Source organism: Rhipicephalus sanguineus, chromosome 3, assembly GCF_013339695.2.
Source record: "Rhipicephalus sanguineus isolate Rsan-2018 chromosome 3, BIME_Rsan_1.4, whole genome shotgun sequence".
NCBI classification, from domain to species: domain Eukaryota; kingdom Metazoa; phylum Arthropoda; class Arachnida; order Ixodida; family Ixodidae; genus Rhipicephalus; species Rhipicephalus sanguineus.
The window spans coordinates 52,615,833-52,635,988 of record NC_051178.1 but is presented as its reverse complement, the minus strand read 5'-3'; the positions used below and the strand labels follow the sequence as shown (position 1 = coordinate 52,635,988).

At 51.5% G+C, this 20,156-nt stretch overlaps 1 protein-coding gene across 1 annotated transcript in view; it reads left to right on the top strand.

Moving 5' to 3' along the window:
- Positions 1 to 20,156, top strand: part of LOC119385467 (4-pyridoxate dehydrogenase-like) — a 106,539-nt gene that overhangs the window by 70,394 nt on the left and 15,989 nt on the right. Inside the window, exon 10 of the mRNA XM_049413998.1 lies at positions 11,326 to 11,503. Coding sequence (XP_049269955.1) covers positions 11,326 to 11,503 — 178 coding nt within the window. The remainder of the gene's footprint in view (positions 1 to 11,325; positions 11,504 to 20,156) is intronic.

Below are 20,156 nucleotides of genomic sequence, written 5' to 3'. Positions count from 1 at the left end.
AATACATCAAATACAACTGCCATAGATGTTGTACATTCATAAATACAATTATGTGTAGAAAGGACAACTTGTATAAAAATACAAATAAGCAAGCACAGCCATGTGCTATATAGCAATAAAATAAGTCAACTGACAACTCAAAGGTATTTCAGTCATGGTTCATAAAAAGCACAAAAAAAACTCAGGGAAACCAAGCCTTGAGTGTGCCGACCGTCTGCAGCCGCACATCAGTCCCATGCAATCAAAAGAAAGCACAACACGCTTACCACCAAAGAAGATGCGCCTTCTGTCGCTCGCCCCTTCATTTCTATGAAAGAAGTTAAAGGTTGCAGTTCAGTAGCTTCGTTGTCATTCCTCCTGACGAAGGAATTGAGTTGATTACAAACCACGTGGAAATAAAGCCATTTTTTCGTTGGAGCATTTGAAAAGCCGTAATTATGTAACCTAACCAGACAAGCAATTCTGCCAATATGTCTAGCTGTAAAAAAAGGAAAGCAGTGCATATCACTGACACGATGTCTTCGAATAAGTTAAATGAAGTGAGAAAGGAATAGTACATATTCATGTATACATTCATATTATGCTAATTGGAAAACTGTCCTCCACAGGTGATAGTGCATACTCGCTTCAACCTTGGCTGCTTAACCCCATCCCTGGAGCACATCCTGCAGGTTCCTCTGCTGCCCGATTCCACCGCACCCACTCTTCACTGCGGTGCGTCGTATAACTGTGCACTGGAGTCCTCAAGGCCCACTTTAGGTGCTTGCAGAGGTACAGAACACTGTACTATGGCCCACTCTTCACGTCGAAGATCATCGCAGTTTGTGTCGTGCTTCACAACCTCGGTGTTTGGCAGCAGCTGCCTGAGCCAGACGACATCCCTTGCACTGAATAACTCGAATGAGAAGATGCGCACCTACAACAATAGCGACTATACGGCTGCAGTAGACATGTACCAGGCGGGTAGGCAAAGGCAGGATCACGCTCTGTAGTGGTTCACAGCTGGGCACGACTCGATGTAATGGGGTTTACATTCCTGCGAGATGTGCACAGAAACGTGAAACACAAGAAGCTCTTGCTTTTTCTCATGACAAAGTAGCCACTTGCATTGTGTTCGACCCTATACCTATCCCCTGTACTTGTGTTCTTGCAGGCATTGTATTCTGACAAAAGCTTCATTGTGTTCATTCATTGAGAGCATGCTAATTGTACCAAACAGTCAGGCAAAAGCATGCTCAGCTTCTGCCGCAAATCATAGCAGGACTAGTTTGTTGAGACCATAGTGACTCTGTAAACAGCCTGTGTTATTTTGCAGCAGTGCACGTAACATGGAATGCCATTCCAGAGCATTGTTTTCAGCACTTTATTCACAATGCGGACCCCTGTGATGACTGTACGAGTCTGGCAGGTGTGTACAAAAGCTCTATTCATGTAGTAGCCACTCGCACATGCAAGAGCACGAGCTTGCTGTGGTTGGTAATCTATGTAAACGCTTATAGGCACAAAACGAACCAGCACCGAAAGGGGCAACGTGAGCACAGCACTGCGTAGCTACTTTCTGCCCTGGTTTCTCTGGTGGACTATAGAAGTTTACATGCAAGAGTAATATGTGATATTTCAGAATGTATTGTGAGTCAATTGATCTGTGAATTCATCATTGTGAGTCAATTCATCATCCTCGCAATAATAAAAAGCAGTCAAGTTGTCTCATTGCTTACATCTTTGTCTTATCATTCACTGCTGCCAACAACAACACAGGACGCCTCTAATATTGTGCCACCCAGTTTTGAAACAGGGACAATTAGAAAAAAGGCATCTCTTTGTATGCAGCTTGGGCACTCCTTAGTGCTGCCAGTACAATGTAACATCAACTGCGTGAAATACTACAATTCCTCTTCTTTATCTGTGGCTATTATGCACTTCTTATCCGTATGTTGTAAGCAACGTGGAAGTACCTTCCACAGTTAACACCTTCAGAGATGCATCACTTCTGTGGATTGAGATTGGCCTAGACTTTATCTTTCAGATCCAACTGATCGCGCGTAACGTGAGGTCCTGAAACTTAACTCTTATTGCTTCTGCTTAGGTATATTTACATGATTGTAACTTTTACTTGCAGCAGTCCTTACGCATCCTCAGCAAAACATATAGCACCATCTTAATGATCACGACAGTTCAGGAAGATACTTCGCGCATCGGAGACGTTATAAATAACTCAGCTGGCTGTTGGGATAGTTGGCACATTACTTAAGATAAACTAGACGCGGAACAGCCACCGCAACAAAAAATACAGAAGGAACAGAAGGGGCATTATTAATACTTGCAATACTGTGCAGTTCCTTATCTCTATACTATCGGCAGCGCTTTTGGACGCCGCGGGCCCTGGGAACGAAGGGCCACCGCAGCCCAAGACGGGGTCGAAGCGCTTACTTGTAACGATGCGGGCGTCGTCCACCGAAACGTGCGTCGCCAAATTGAACGGCCCTCCGCCTGTTCTCCTGCAATAAGCATGTGCATAGCTGAAACGTCAACACCACCCCAGTGAAACGCAAGCTTACCTGACTGCACTGTCATTCCGCGCCTCGAGCTCGAGCTGCCGCCACTTTACTTCGCCATAGCCACCGCCACTCCGGCGGCGGCCTGCTGCTGGGGCCCAGGCGGTAAAGGCGCTCTGTCATCGTCTGTCACGGCTCCCGTCGTACCTCCAGTAGTAAGTCGCAAACCACCCTCCCCATACGGGGACGATCGGTAAAAAAATGCAACATCGCGGCCCACTGTTCGGCGATCTGCCGACATAAGCACAGAACACCTATACCATAGAGACCTGCACAAAACAACCAGCGAAATAACGATGATGGCAATGTCGACGCTGGCTTGGCTGGCTCGCTCATTGGCTAAAAAAGTTACTATGGCTTTGTCGCTCATCTCCAAATATGGCGCTAAATTGCAGACGATATCGTCTGCTTCACAACTTTAAAACTAAACGCTTCACTTTTCTTTTATTTTTTTGTTGTTGCATTAACAATTTCAGATACAAAATACTATTTAATTGCACGTTTCTTTGCATCTTATGTCCCCTTCACGTCACGTTTCGCAAGCATTTCATCCGTTTGCGTCATCATTGTGTACACGTCACGCCTACGTCAAATTTGACAGAAAATGGCGGAAGTCCAGAATAGCACCCCGGGTTTGAATCGCCGCAGAAGATGGCGGGTCTTTATTCTTAGTGCCATCTTTTAAAGCAGCATTGGTTTTCCTTTGTTTCTTAAAAATAGCTTCTATTGCTACGCATTGCTACAAAAAGTAAAGTAAAATGTGATATCTCGTTTCGAGTCTCGTATTCGCAAAAATTTCGGAGGCCATACTTCACGTTTTTTGTTGAATCCTGGGCGGTGGCGCTGTAAATAACTATACGCTCACTGTGAAATTTCTTCTATTTTACTTCACATTTTACAGAGAGGGCAGTGAAGGTGGAGGGTTGAACAAAATGTGGTCGCCTGACGTTGCCATATATAATAAGAGCCATACGCGTGCGCACGCCGGCGGGGCACGGGGCGCGCACCCCCCTTAGTCACCCAAGAGGGAGGATCAAAGTCTGCCCCACATATTCACTTAAACGGAGGGGCGCTTCGACGAACCTTCGCAGCCCCTGAAGGAGAGCCCTGCGCAATCCTATGATAAGGCCTCTTACATATCCAAAATATGCGTCTTTTCTGAAGGGGGTTTGACTTGCAAAATAAACTAGTTCTTGTCCCAAACTTCGAGTAGTGTAAGTGTCTTCTTTTCGCTCCTCCGTGCGGCGAGTACGCTACTAAGTGGTGACCCGGGCGTTTGGAAAAAAATACACCATCTCCCGCTAAAGGGGACCATGAGGCGATGCGAAGCCGGAGCACTTGCACGATCGCGTTCCGTTGGCGTTCGTTGGGCATGCTACCGACCTCGCGTCGTGGAACGCGAAGAGGGACGCTACGCGCGTCGTATCTTCCATCTAGCCTGGCCGTTAATTCTCACAGGGCGAGCGGGGAACGCGGTCGATAGGCGGGCGAGAGTGGGGCAGCGTAGGAGAGGAGAGAGAAGGGGAGGGGACGCGCATGCGCTCGAGCTCATCGCGGCGTTGCGCAGGAAAGAATTGCGGCATGTCTAGCCCGCGTTTCAGAGGAAGAGTGGAAAGGGGTAGGGGAGAGGGGTATGGGAGAGGGGAGGGGAGAGTGAAAGTGGAAAGAGGGAAGGTGGAGATGGGAAAGGGGAGAGGGAAAGTGGAGAGAAGCAGAGGAGAGGCTGAGTGGAGAGGAGGTGTGTGGAGAGGGTATGCGCATGCGCAGTAAGGGTGGTCACGCCGCACACCACCACCACCGGATTGAACTCGGCCTTAAGATACTTCGCATCTAAAACAGCAGTCATATCAGACGAGGAAGGCACTTCAAGCTCATCTACAACCAACGCCTACGAGATAAAGCCTGCTCATTTCTGGTCCCAAAACACCATGGTGTGGTTCAGCAAAGTTGAGGCCCGCTTCCAGCTTCGACGTATCACATCGCAGGAGTCGAAATACCTCCACGTCGTTGCAACACTGCCACCTGACATCGCTGACGCCGTAGACGATGTGCTCGCCTCCACTCCATCGGAGAAGGCCTACGACGAACTAAAAAGCACCGTCGAGAAACGTCTTGATGTGTCCGACCAGAGCAGGATGCAACAAGTCCTGTCTCATGAAGAGATCTGTGACCAGCGTCCCTCACAACTACTCCACCGAATGCGTTAGCTGCTGGGCTAACAAGCGTCGGAGGAGCGTCACCAGCCATTGCTTCGCGAGTTGTTTTACAGCGAAAGCTGTTATGAGATCATTTGACCGGCCGTTTTTGGCGCCATAGTTGTCCGCCGCCGCCGCCGGTGTTCGTAACCAGTATCGCTCGAAATAAGAAAAAGAAACGAAATAAGAAAAAAATTACACCATCTCCCGCTAAAGTGAGGCGATGCGAAGCCGGAGCACTTGCACGATCGCGTTCCGTTGGCGATCGTTGGGCATGCTACCGACCTCGCGTCGTGGAACGCGAAGAGGGACGCTACGCGCGTCGTATCTTCCATCTAGCCTGGCCGTTAATTCTCACAGGGCGAGCGGGGAACGCTGTCGACAGGCGGGCGAGAGGGGGGCAGCTTAGGATAGGAGAGAGAAGGGGAGTGGACGCGCATGTGCTCGAGCTCACCGCGGCGTTGCGCAGGAGAGAATTTCGGCATGTCTAGCCCGCGTTTCAGAGGAACAATGGAAATGGGTATGGGAGAGGGGGACTGGAGAGGGAATGTGGAGAGGGAAAGTGGAGAGGGAAAGGGGAGAGGGTGAGTGGAGAGGAGGTGTGTGGAGAGGGTATGCGCATGCGCAGTAAGGGTGGTCACGCCGCACACCACCACCACCACCACCGGATTGAGCTCCGCCTTAAAATACTTCGCATCTAAAAATTCCAGGATGGAACGAGGTTCGAACCTGGGCCCTCTGCGTGGGAGCCCAGTATTCAACCTCTGAGCCATACCGGTGCTTGAAGCTGCTTTGCAAAAAGGTCCTATACAGGCTTCATGTCGGGAAGGAAGCACATTAGCAAATGCAATATAGCGTGGTAGAAGAGTAAAATAAGCACCAAGCGCCGCACAACGCGAATTCTGTAACCAGGCGTCACACAATGCGAATTGCGCAACGAGTAGGTTGTTGAATGCTTCCAACCCATTACAAAGGGCTCTGTCATAATTCTTCATCGTCATTAGGCACGGCATCAATAAAGTGCGCATAATGCCTTACATGCGTTTAGCAGGTACCAACGCTGTCCGTAGAATGACGAAAAATGGCAGAGTGCCTGCTGCCCTACTTCTCAAAAATTGCAATGATTTATAGCGTAGTGGGTTCCTCGCAAGTGCACTTGTATTGGTTGTCAAGGAAGCACATAAGCGCATGATCCATTTCCTCGGGGTCTCAGTAAAATTACAATGATTTATAGCGTAGTGGGTTCGTCGCAAGTGCACTTGTATTGGTTGCCAAGGAAGCCCATAAGCGCATGATCCATTTCCTCGGGGTCTCAGTAAAGTTCTTAACCCCCCCCCCCCCCCCCTCTGTCTCTCACACGTCAATGTATGTTATACAGCATGACGGGAGAGGGAAATAGCGCCTGCGCGTCACCCAATGCAAACGACATAACTGGTGGGCCGTTTAACGCTTCCAACCCATTACTAAGAGCTGAGCCATAATTCTTCATCGTCATTAGTCGTGGCGTCAACAAAGTTCCTATAATGCCTTACAGACGTGCAGCTGGTGCCTCGCTTCTCCGCAAAATGACAATGGCTTAGAAGGTTCTTCCCAACTTCACAAAAATTGTGATTTATGGCGTAGTGGGTACCTTTTTAGTGTACTTGTATTGTAGCCCCAAGAGAGCTTACAACGGACTCTAGAAACGCCGCTCTTCCAGCTTTCGCTGTGACTGTGCTGCGGTTTCAGCGCAGGCCTGGCGGTTTTTTTTTTCAGAGACTTGCACAGTCAACACGGATGATACTCACTGGATCGGACGACGTGACTCTCGAGCGTCTGGCTCAACTCACCGACGGCATCACCGACTGCAACGAGCCATCAAAAATGTCTATCGCAGCAGCACGAAAGTCCGAACATGCAGACCGGTTAGGTCGCTTAGAGGACAGAGTTGACCGACTGGCTGCAGCAGTTGAAAACCTCGCCCTGTCCAACAAACACCGGCATGCACGGCATCGTTCGCCATCCAGTGCTCGAAGCCTGAAGCACCGCAGCCAGTCAAGCGAGGCGCAGTAGAGCGTCTGCTGCTACCACCGCCGTTTCAGAGAGCAAGCCGCTCGCTGCACCCACGCATGCTCGTGGACGGGAAACGCGCCGACCAGTCGCTAATGGCGGAATGCGACACGGGCCATCGCTCAAGCCGCCTCTTCTTCGTTGTCGACAGCATCACCGGCACACGCCTCCTTGTCAGTATCGGAGCTGAGCTATCTATCCTAACAGCAACAGCTCAACATCGCCGAGGCGGCAAGTCCATTTCCAGCCTAATTGCAGTCAATAATACCGCTATTGCATCATATGGAGTTCACTCAATGACGATAGACATCGGACTCAGGCGCACATATCGATGGCTCTTCGTTGTGGCCGACGTCAGAATGGCCATCCGGGGAGCGGACTTTCTGAGCCACTTCAATCTTGACGTTAGCGTCCGCGATCGTCGTCTCAAGGATTGAAGTCTGACCTGTCCTCATGCGGCATTTGCTCTTTCAATACAGACTCAAACTTTCAGAAGATTCTGGCTGAATTCCCTGAAATCACCAAACCGCGGAGCACCAAACCGCCAATCAAACACAAGGTGACGCATCACATTCTCACCACCTGACCGCCCGTCACCGCTAGACCTAGGAGATTCGCTGGACAAAGACACGAAGTCGTCCGCCAGATCGCCAGACCATACTCCAGATCGGCATTATTCGACCTTCCAGCAACTGGTCTTCTGCGCCGCACATGGAGCCAAAGCAAGAGCCTGGTGACTGGCGGCCTTGTGGTGATTATCAGGCACTCAATGCTGTGACAACGGCAGACCAATATCCTCTCCCTCAGATCCATGATTTCAGCGCTGGCCTCGCGGGAACGACCATCTTCACTAAGCTGGATCTGATGGCCGCTTATCAGCAGATTCCAGTAGAACCAAGGGACATGCCAAAGACGGCATTGACAACGCCATTTGGCCTCTTTGAATTTGTTCGTATGCCGTACGGACTGATGAAGGCGGCACAAACATTCCAGTGTTTCATGAGTGAGGTCACTCGCGGACTGCTCTTTGTCTTCGTCTACTTAGATGACATTTTGGTAACCAGCAAAACGCCAGAAGAGTACGAAAATCACTTGCGGCTCCTCTTCAAGCGTCTTGACGAGCACGGTCTGGTCTTGAAGCCCCAAAAGTGCATGTTTGGGGTTGAAGCACTAGATTTCCTAGGTCATCGAATCCTCCCGCAAGGGATCTCGCCGCTCCAATCACGAGTACAAGCAGTTCGGGAATTTCCCATACCTACCTCTTTCCGCAAGTTGCGCGAGTTTCTCGGGCTGATCAACTTCCACAGGCGCTTCATCCCATCCTGTGCACACATTCTGCAGCCGCTAACTGACTTGCTGCGCCGGGACGCTAAGAAAACGCCTGAGTTTCTCTGGTCAGCGGAGCACGAAAAAGCCTTCCAGGACGCCAAACCTCAGCTTGCCTCCGCAACACTTCTGATGCACCCGCGTTCCGACTCGCCAACGCGACTCATGGTTGACGCTTCAACGACGGCAGTGGGGGCAGTGTTGCAACAATGCGACGGCAAGGACTGGAAACCGACAGGTTTCTTTTCGAAACATGTGAAACAGGCGGAAGTGAGCTAGAGCACCTTTGGAAGAGAGATGATGGCCGTTTATTGCTCCGTAAAGCATTTCCCTTTCTTCCTAGAAGGTCGCACTTTCCACATTTTAACGGACCACAAGCCGCTGACATATGCGTTCAAGAACAACAGTTCCTCATATTCGGAAAGAGAACTGTGCCAACTTCCTTTCATTTCCGAATTTTTCACGGACATCCGCTACATAGCGGAGATCGAAAATCAAGCAGCCGACGCACTCTCCCGTATCGGCCCCGTTTCAGCGTCCGTCGACTTTGAGACATTAGCCGCTGCCCAGCGGGAAGACCCAGAGCTAACCGAGATGCGGCAGAATCCACTGTCACTTGTGCTCGAAGAGATCCTGCTACCATACGCAACGAATATGGTCACATGCAACACATCGCGGAAATCTCCAAGACCCTTCGTCCCCGTCCAGTTTCGGCGTGCCGTGTTTTACTGCCTTCACGACCTCAGCCACCCAGAAATCCGCGCGACGCAGAGGCTCGTCACGGACCGCTTTGTGTGGCCAGGCATTAACGCTGACAGACGACGCTGGGCGAAGACGTGCCGAACATGTGAAGCAGTCAAGGTGACTCGGCACACGCGCACAGCACTCCAAGCATTTCTGGCACCAGAGTGTCGTTTCGACCACGTGCACTTGGACTTGGTAGGACCTCTTCCGCCTTCCTAGGGTTACAGATACGTGCTCACATGTGTCGACCGATACTCACGGTGGCCTGAGGCGACGCCGATTCTAGACATCGCAGCCGGGACCGTCGCAAGGCGTTTGTGGCCACATGGTTTTCACGCTATGACTACCCACTGCGCATAACAACCGACCGTGGACGAGAATTCCAGAGCAACCTATTCTCTGCACTGGCAAGGCTTCTGGGAACACGGCTCCAGTACACCACGGCTTACCAACCAGTGAGCAATGGAATGGTGGAGCGGCTACACCGTCAAGTGAAGGCATCTCTAACGGCCAAATTAGATAGAGAGCACTGGGTGGAGAAGCTCCCTCTCGTTCTTCTGGGCCTGCGTACAGCGATAAAAGAAGACTTCGGATTCAGTGCAGCAGAAATGCTGTACGGCTCTACAATCCGACTACCGGGATAATTCTTTGGTGAGAAGCCAAGCACTACGCCGACACCTTCAGAACATATGGAAAGGCTACATTCCTGGTTGGAGCACCTACAACCTAACGCGCCACGCTTCAGCCGCAGCCAAACAGTGTTTTCGTTCCCAGACATGAACGCGGCAACCCATGTGTTCGTGCGATGGGACACAATGAAAGCACCGTTGACTCCTGCGTACGACGGGCCCTTCCGTGTGCTGTCGCGGTCGCACAAAACTGTGACCATTCGTGTTCGCAACAGAGAGGACGTCGTTTCTCTCAACCGAGTGAAACCGGCTCACCACATGGACTAACTCGCACATTTGCTCGTTTTTTTCCCTGGCTCTGCGGTTTAGGGGGGTGGGGGGCTCTTGTAGCGGGCGTTGATGCCGGTGATCGCGATAATTTTTATTTGTCCGCGTATACCAATTTTATGCCCAACATGCCTCACGTTATCTCCGGCGTGCCGCGGGAGATACGCAGCCACGCTCCTTTGGGTTGTTGGTTTCGAAGCCTGTTTTCGTTGGAAAATAAACTAGTTCTTGTCCCAAACTTCGAAGTGTGTAGGTGTCGTCTTTTCGCTCCTCCGTGGGGCGAGTACGCTACAAAGTGGAGCGACCATTCGTCCGGCGAGGGGACTAACGGTTGCTCAGAAAGGTGTAAATGTGAGGACTAAGTGTTAGTTCATTGATGTGATCTGTGGGGACAAACAATTGACCGGTAAGGTGTAAATGTGAGGACTAAACGTTAGTCTATTGAGGTGATCTGTGGGGATTACACTAACAGAAAAAATCGAGGATATCGGGAGTATTTCTGCCACACAACAATATCGTCATCCGGCTTGCTCGCGTTTCCTTTCTTGAAAACCCGGCTGTGGACACTTTCCTGTCATGAATGATATGTCACACTGATAACGCGCGCGCCGTTGGCGACCGGGAAGCGCCGGGACCGCGGTGATAACGCGAGGAAAGCACGCGAGGTGGATGACGCTTATTGTTGTGTGGCATAAATACTCCCCAAATCCTCTATTTTATCTTAGAGTGTAACAGTTAGCTGCATGGGGACTAACTGTTACACCCGCTGCCATTAGTCTTTAAAGAGATTATTGCGATAGCAATTATATGAACAGTCTCGACGGGTTCTTGCCGTCGCCGTCATGTCCTTTCGGTATGAAGTCCAAATTGATAAGATCCCCCCGCGCGTTGTATGTTCTGCGGCGGGTAAAAGCGCTCGAGCGGGGGATATGAACGCGGCCGAAGCAGAGTTCAAACAAGCTGGCCCATCGCTCGGAGGGTGCAAGCGATAACATCACCCCGCTCGGGGGAGGCCTGCCATCGAAGCAGACAGAAAACGCCAGGCCTTCTTTACCGAGCCTTAAAAGAAGCGAGGGGGGGAGTGTTGCGTCGCGCAAGGCGCAACTTTGAACTTTGAATCTAAGGGCGCGGTCACTATCGCTGGCGCACGCGCTATCTCGAAAGCCATTATAGCTGGCGGCTCGTATACCCTTATACGTGCTGCGCTCTCAACGCGAAGTGACTATGCGGAGAGCATCTCTCCCTGGAGCGGCCGTATTCTCTTAAACCAGCGTTTTGTAGTTACGTGAGATCGGATACAAAACAGTTAGCTGCCAGCCTCACTTCATGTAACACTACGATTTGTTGCTATCGCATTCATTGCTTCGCCCTTGCGGTGAAACTGCGACTTTCTTTGTTCTGGGAGCCAAATTGATCCCCAAAGGAACAACCCACACACCTTTCTAACACCCTTTGCCTTAGAGTGTACATGCCTGGTATCCTTTTTATGGAATATTACAGATTTATGAAAGTTACTACAAGCGAAAGCAAGGAGACGACGTATTAATGATTGTGCCAATACTTCTGCGTCCAAATTCTTCAGGCTTCATTCGGTTGAAAAGCACCAATCCTGAAGAATATCCTATTATTGACCCAAAGTTTCTCACAGCTACATCTGACCTCGACACATTAATTGAAGGTGAGTATCGGAAAAGATGGCTTTATCTTCGTTTTCTTCCAGGATAGGCATATGGATGGGCCATATGCCTCAAGAAACAAGAACACCCATAAGGTCTCTTATGAACCCGCCTAACACGGCTCGTAGGCGAAAGCAGTATTGTTCTGGTTCTTCCCAGTGGTAGTATTGAATTTATTGATACTCTACCGTCCCCACCGAAAGCCTTCTGCACCTAATGGGGTGTTGGATTCCCTCGAGGATCGCAGGCATAGCAAGTTTTCTGCACCTCACCTGGTTTTGCACTGCTTCCACGATCGGCCCAACTTTGACCAAGAGACGACGTGATGTGATGACTTCATAATACTGGCTTATTTGTGACGTCATGATGACGTCATATAGCGATGTCATCACGTGATGATTTTTTGCACACTCATGTTGGTGCGGACGTCGGCTACGGCAACGTCGACGGCCAATTTTCGCGTTTGGTGAGACATCAAGTATATTAACCTTAAAGAAAAAAATGTGCAAAGAAAAGAAATGAAACAGGCGCTTTCAAACGGACCTGAGAGAGAGAGAGAGAAAATACTTTTATTTTCGAAATAAACGTTTTTTATTTCGAAAAAAATATGAACTCTAGGGTGAGGCTTTACTTGATGTTTCTAAAACGAGCTGCACTAAATCAACTTAACGCAACTGATTTTATTGCGATAGCAATTATTTGGACACTCTGGGCTGGTTTTTGCCGTCGCCTTTATCTCCGGGATATATATATGTATGTTTATATAAATAAAAACAACAAAGAAAATTAATCACAAGAAAAACAATTCTGAAGACAAACATCGGGATTCGAACCTTTGACCCCTTGCTCTACAGCACGCTGCTGACAACTCGGCCACGCGCCACGGGCTGTTTAGCCTAACAACGGCGAGCTATTCATATACACCATTTAACGCTAACGGCACGCAGAGCTCGGAGGTGCTTCAGTATGTGTAGTATCACCCGCGAGAGTGCCCGAAGGGTGCGCTTTAGAACAACGCTCCTACATTTTCCTACGGACGCGCAGTGAAAAGTGGCTTATTTCTATACTCACCGACGATGTGGAACGCCGAGTAAACGATGCGTCGAACGCCACCACGCGGCAAGAGACGTGGAGGGGTCACTCCACGTGCCGCAGTTTTAACGAAAATGAAGTCTAAGAGCGTTGGGTTGTAACACGCTGCTCAAACACGAAGTAACAAGCGTTACAGGTAATTCGCGCTCGTGCTGTGTGTACCTGTGCGTTCTTTTCGAGTGTCCTTCCTTGAGTTTGAGCAGTGCACTGGAATTCTCGAGCTCTGACAATTGTTAGATCGCTGTCATCCTGCGTGTATTCTTTTCGCCAGTCCTTTGTGCTCGAGCGGCGTGTTGCAAGTATCGAGCTGGTTGCCGTTCTTCGTGTGACATTCTAATCTATTGATATCGCATTCATTGCTTCGTCGTCGCGACGAAACTGTGACTTGTTTAAGGCAACAAACATTTGGTATTTTTATGTACGCCGCAATATATATGAGGTTAAATTTGTTATTACAAAGTACATTGTATGTGCCGCTCAAAGAACGCAGTGGTAGGAAGCCGCCGTCAATATACGCATCTTTACTGCTGTGGTTATATTGTAGTATATAGTCGCAAATTTTCTATATAGAAATAATTCCATATTTCTTCATGCTTTGCATGCATAACTGAATTCCCTCAGAAGAACATCAAGACGCGGCGCGTTCTTGAGGGGCGCTCCCCCTTCGCCCGTACATCGCTTGCTCCCTCTCGTCCTCTCGTGACGTTTCGTTCCGTTCTATCACAGAACGTGTACAAGATAGCTATCCTGGGCTCGATGAAGTGAAGTAGCACATGGTTACCGCGGACTCCGAGATTGGCGTCGGAGAGTAGGAGGGAGGTAGACGTTTCGCGGAACCAATGTTGTCAGAAGCAAGCGCCAGCAATTTCACCGGAATAAGCGCGGTTAGAAATTCCTTGAAAAAGGGCTTAATTATCACTGGTTTTCGTTGTGTACGTACCATATCTAATGGATTCGACAACCCCCTTTCAAACGTTCATACCTATCGGCTGGAGTGTATTAAACTTGTGAATAAGGTGTGACTCAGTAAATGTTCTGTCTCTCGGGGACAGGAAGTTCAACTGAAGTATGTAAAGTTTGAGCCGCTCCGGGTGCGGGAGGTGGAGCGGGAGCGGGACGTCGAGTGGTGCGGGTCGTGATCTTGGGGCAGAGCGGCTTTTGGAGCCCCGTCGGCTCATGGAGACTTCGCGAGCGCGAGCGTCTTCTGCCACTAGGGCTGGGGCTGGATGAGGCTTGCGAATCGGAGGATCGACGGCGGGGGGAGGTCCTCTTGCTGTCTGGCACGCTCAAAGCGTTGTCGGCAAACGATGTACGGGTCTTGAATCTATGCGCACATTCTTTACCGGCGGTAAGGTGCAGGCAACCATAGAACTTGCATATTGGGGTGCATTCGGGCTGCTCATCGGGGTTTGGAATGCCGCATCCCCGACAGACGAAGAAGCTAGGTGTTGCACAGACATCGGCGCAATGCCCGAGACTTCCGCAGGCGTGCACATGCTTTAGATATAGGGGACATTTCATCAGGAGCGTTCCGTACCAAACAAAATTTCGGTACCCGGTGCCCATCAAAGGCGATAATCACAGTCTAGGTCTCAGCTATTCTCTTAGCTGCCAGAGCGAGAGGGGTTTTTTCTTAACAATCTTGCCATCCAGCGTCGCTGGATCGTCTTGCAACGGCATGCCACGTATGACTCCCTTGCACGTTGAGTGCGGGGCAATCTCATACGCGCGGAGTTCGTGGATCTTGCGAGAGATGCGGGTTTGCTTGAGGCGGGCGTATCGATGGACATTTTCCCGTCTAGGAGTGCTGGCCACCATGATGTTTTGCAGCAAGTTCGGGCACAGAGTGTCTTGTGAGAGCTCATCGTGGCTGATGCCGGTGGCTGCAAATATAGCGTGAGCCACCGCAGCCGCTCCAATTTTCGAGATATACAATCCACCTCTTGGTCTAATCACGATTTTGGTGTGTTCATTGAAAAAAACCGGCATTCAGATTGCCCTAATAATCTTCAGCGCTGGGCGCTAGGCTTGTCGCCACGGGACGCCGAAAGCGTTGCCGCCGGTTAGGGTCAGCTCCCCGCGATTTGTTGCTAACTCTTCTGGCACCCACTGTTTGCCATCCGTGCTGTTGAGTGACTTTCTCCGGGGAAATATTTTCTCCCTCTACTAGGATATTTCATCATGATAACGGACGAGTGGCGCCGACCCGCCCCTCAGGCCGGCTGGGTGGCGTAGATGAGCTAGGCCAAAGCCTGGTCTCCGAAGTTCTCGTTATGTGAGACGCCACCGACGCAGGCAGAAAAATGTCTGTAAAATGGTGAAAAATCACCCACTGTGGCAAAAGGAGCTATCCACGTGGGCATTAGAAGTTTACGGAAACATTTTCCAGAAACAAACATGGACACTCGACGACAAAATACTACAAAAGTTTACAAAATGTGGGAGCCGACACGAGCACGCCTTGACTCGCCGCCGCCAGCGTCCCTTCTAACCCATAATGCGTAGACAAAAGAAATGAATACAAAAGGGGACGAGTAAAATAAGATAACAAGGTAAATATTGAAGGAGAATGAAAAATAATATTGCATATATATATATATATATATATATATATATATATATATATATATATATATATATATATATATATAGATTGTAGAGAAGCCTTGGGACATGGTAATGGGTTACCCTCTCCAGCGCCTTCTAGTGGGTCATCCTCTTTGTCTGCTTGAAGAAAGAACGCCGCTCGCGCAGGGAGTTCGTGCCTTGCCGTGACTGTCGCCATTACTCATTGTCGTTGAGTGCTGCCTATTAAACACCTTAACAATTTGGTGAAGAGTGCTCTGCTCCCATTCAATGCCCCTGGAGCTCCGATTCCGTACCTTGCCATCTACCATGCCTCAAGACGCCGCCCAGCAAACGCCTCCTCTCGCAACGAGCACATGTCCCGGTGTCCCCCGTATACGCGACCCACCTATCTTCACTGGCGCCGATAGCACCGACGTGGAGGACTGGCTCGCAATTTACGAGCGCGTCAGCATCCCCAACAAATGGGACGAAGAAGGCAAGTTAAGCAACTTGGTGTTTTACCTCGCGGGCGTAGCAAGCTTGTGGTACAACAACCACGCGTCCGATTTTGCGACTTGGGCCGATTTCAAGACCGCCGTCATCAGCGTTTTTGGCCGCCCAGCAGTTCGTAAGCTGCAAGCCGAACAGCGCTTACGTGAGCGATCTCAGCAGGCCGGTGAATCTTTCACCAGTTATATCGAAGACGTTCTGGACTTGTGTAAGAAAGCCAACGGCACCTTGTCCGAGTCTGACAAGATCCGGAACATTATGAAGGGCATTGACGACGATGCCTTCACCATGTTGCTCGCTAAAAACCCTTCCACCGTGGCCGAGGTCATAACACTGTGCCAGAGCTACGAGGAGCTCCGCCGGCAACGTTCGATGACCCGTCGCTCCCCATCACGCGACGCAGAGCTTGCTGGCTTGGCGGTAATATCTGACCAGGCCGCGTTGCTCGCAGAAGTCGTCATGCGTGCGCGAGGAAATTGCACGCCAGATCTCCCTCCTCGCCTTTGCCCACCCGCCGCACGTTCAACAGTCGTCGACCACCCTTCTTCCTCCTCTCCGTCGAGCGATTGAGCAGGAAATTGCGGAGGTCATGCCTGAGTACCACCCGCAACCTCCGGCTCCTGCGCCTCAGAGTTACGCTCAAGTTGTCGCCAGGACGCCCCAAGTAATTCCTGCGGCTGCCCCAATGAGTTACGCCGAAGCCGCCGCTAGACCTCCGTTCTTTGAGGCGGGTGTGCCGGCTACATATGCTGACGCCATCCCTCGGCCCCGACTGCCGCCCACTATGCAGTCATTTCAGCAGCCGACTCGTCAATCACGTACCGCGACATGGGCGGGACCTACCCCTACCCCGGCGAACCGATGGCGCACCCCCGACAACCGGCCCATCTGCTTTGCTTGCGGTTACGCCGGTCACATGGCACGTTATTGTCAACGCGTGCAGCCGCCTCGAGTCGCGTCACCTGTCACCAGCCAGTCAAGCCGTGCGTTCTACGACCGACCTCCACTTATGTCGCCGACGTCACGCCCACCTCCAGCTACTCGCCGCTCTCCGTCTCCCCGACGTCGGTCACTGTCACCCATGCGGCCTCGTTCGGTCGCACGAGAGCAGGAAAACTAGTCGTCGCAGTCCAGGAGGCAAGGGCTGCGACGCTATCGAACTGTGAAAGCCCTCAGCGAAGTCCATCGAATGTAATCGACGTGCTTGTGGACGGTGTTCGCGCATCGGCCCTTATCGATACTGGAGCCGCTGTATCCGTTATGGACGCAAAACTTTGCCGCTTACTTCGAAAAGTGATGACGCCACTTTCTGGGATGTCCCTTTGTACCGCGAGCTCCCAGAGTATTCATCCTACAGCAGTATGCACTGCTCGCGTCGTCATTCAGGACGTTCTGTACGACGTCGAGTTCATCATAATTGCGGCATGCTCTCACGACGTCATCTTGGGATGGGATTTCCTCTCCCGCCACGACGCAGTTATTCGTTGCGCACCAGCCGAAATCGAACTCTCACCGTTCTCACATTTGACGCCGACAGACAGTCCATCGGCAATGAGCAAGATCCTCGTCCAAGAAGATACGAAAGTGCCTCCAAACTCGTCAACGGCTGTCGGCCTACTGCGCCGGTCTCTCCGACACCACTGCACTCCTTTCGCCATCTGCCCGCGTCTGCACTAGGAAAGGGTTGCTGGTACCTTTTGCGACCGTGCGAGTCACTCAGGGCAGCACCACTATTTTTGTTACCAACCCATCCCCGTGCATTGTTACGTTGGTTCGAGGGGAATGTCTCGGCACAGTGGAACCCGTTGAAGACGCACAAGTTCTGGACGCACCGATGACTCGCACTGTACCAGTTCCCGCATCATCAGTGCTGTTTCCACGTCTGATTCGTCACCTACTCATGTATTTGGTCCCTCCATTGCTGACAACCTTACGTCGGTCCAGCGTTCGCAGCTTCTGTGCTTGTTGGATGAATTTCGTCATTCTTTCGATGTCGGGCAAACTTCCCTCGGCCGCACGTCCGCTGTTACGCATCGCATCGACACTGGCGCCCAACCACCACTGCGGCAACGTCCATATCGCGTGTCTCCCACAGAACGCCGGGTAATTAACGAGCAAGTGGACGATATGCTTCGACGCGATGTAATTCGGCCCTCCGACAGCCCATGGGCGTCTCCTTTTGTTCTCGTTACGAAGAAGGACGGTTCTGTGCGGTTCTGTGTGGACTACCGACGGCTCAACAAGGTCACCCGCAAGGATGTTTATCCACTGCCGCGAATCGACGACGCGATTGACAGCCTCCAAGGAGCAGAATTCTTTTCATCTCTCGATTTGCGCTCGGGGTACTGGCAAGTACCCATGGCTGATGACGCTCGACCAAAGACAGCCTTTGTCACGCCCGACGACTTGTACGAGTTCAACGTCATGCCGTTCGGTCTGTGTAATGCGCCCGCGACCTTCGAGCGCATGATGGACACCGTTCTGCGTAACTTGAAATGGCACACGTGCCTGTGTTACGTGGACGACGTCGTCGTCTTCGCTCCGGACTTCTCCACGCATCTCCAACGTCTGCGGCATGTTTTACACGTTTGAGCAACGCCGGCCTCCTACTGAATCTGAAGAAGTGCCGATTTGCGGCACGGCAGCTGACAATCCTCGGCTACGTCGTGTCCAAAGACGGAATCCTTCCCGATCCGGCCAAGCTTCGGGCTGTGGCCGAATTTCCCAAACCTACGTCCGTCAAAGAACTGCGCAGTTTCGTCGGACTGTGTTCATACTTTCGACGCTTCATACGAAACTTTGCCACCATCATATCGCCGCTGACGAAGCTCCTTGCAAGTAACGGACCCCTAAATTCGTGGTCGTCCGAGTGTGACGACGCGTTCGCAAAGCTCCGTCGTTTGTTGACGTCTCCTCCCATACTACGTCACTACGACCCTACGGCCCCTACGGAGGTACACACGGACGCCAGCGGCGTAGGCCTCGGCGCTGTCCTTGCGCAACGCAAACCAGGGTTCCCCGAATATGTCGTGGCATACGCAAGCCGTACGCTTACCAGAGCCGAGACCAATTACTCAGTCACGGAAAAAGAGTGCCTGGCGATCATATGGGCCCTTACAAAGTTTCGACCTTATTTGTATGGTCGCCGATTTGATGTCGTCACCGACCATCATGCACTATGCTGGCTGTCGTCATTGAAGGATCCCTCAGGCCGTCTCGCCCGCTGGGCACTTCGCCTGCAGGACCACGACATCCGCGTGCTGTACCGCAACGGACGCTAGCATGCTTACGCCGACGCCCTCTCGCGCTCTCCCTTGCCTGACGACAATGCCCCCTGCTCAGTATCTCACATAGCTGTTGCTTCAATCAGCGTTCACGCCATCGCTACCGAACAGCGCAAGGATAAATGGATCACCTCGCTGATCGACTTGCTCACTGATCCGACGGCAACACCATCCACTCGCGCGTTACGTCGTCAAGCCCACCATTTCGCCGTTCGTGACGACCTCCTGCACCGACGCAATTACAACGCCGACGGCCGCCAGTGGCTACTAGTGATACCCCGCAGTCTGCGTTCTGATATATGCGAGGCCTTCTACTCCGACCCGCAATGCGCGCACTCTGGGGTATCCAAAACTTACCACCGCATTCGACAATGATACTTCTGGCGTGGGATGTCTCGTTACGTGCAGAAGTTCGTTCGCGCCTGCCTCGATTGCCAACGCCGAAAACCTGCAACGCACGTGTCGCCAGCAGGTCTACAACCATTACCTTGCCCTAACCGTCCGTTCGGGCGCGTGGGCATCGATTTGTATGGACCACTTCCTCTGAGTTCGGCTGGTAACCGCTGGGCCATCGTCGCTGTTGACCATCTAACGCGATACGCCGAAACCGCCGCCCTCCCAGCGGCTACAGCGCGCGATGTTGCCTCCTTCCTACTACACCGATTCATACTGCGTCACGGTCCACCCCAAGAGCTTCTCAGCGACCGAGGCCGTGTCTTCTTATCGGAAGTCGTGGAAGCCATTCTGAAAGAGTGCCACGCTGTTCACCACAAAACTACTGCTTACCACCCGCAGACGAATGGCCTAACCGAACGCTTTAACCGCACGCTCGGCGACATGCTGTCAATGTACGTCGCCGCCGATCACACCAATTGGGATGCCATTCTGCCCTTCGTCACCTACGCCTATTACACCGCCCCTCAGAGCACTACTGGTATTTCACCGTTCTTCTTACTGTACGGAAGGCACCCGTCGCACACCATCGACACGATACTTCCATACAAGCCGGATTCATCTGAGTGTGCGCCTATTTCTGACACAGCCAGGCTCGCTGAAGAGTGTCGCGAGCTTGCCAAGACATTTACGACGCAGGAACAAGAGCTGCAGAAGAGCATTCGCGATGGCACCACCACTTCTGAACCCACGTTCCTTCCTGGAGCGCTCGTATGGCTCTCGGTCCCTACCACTGCAAGTGGCCTTT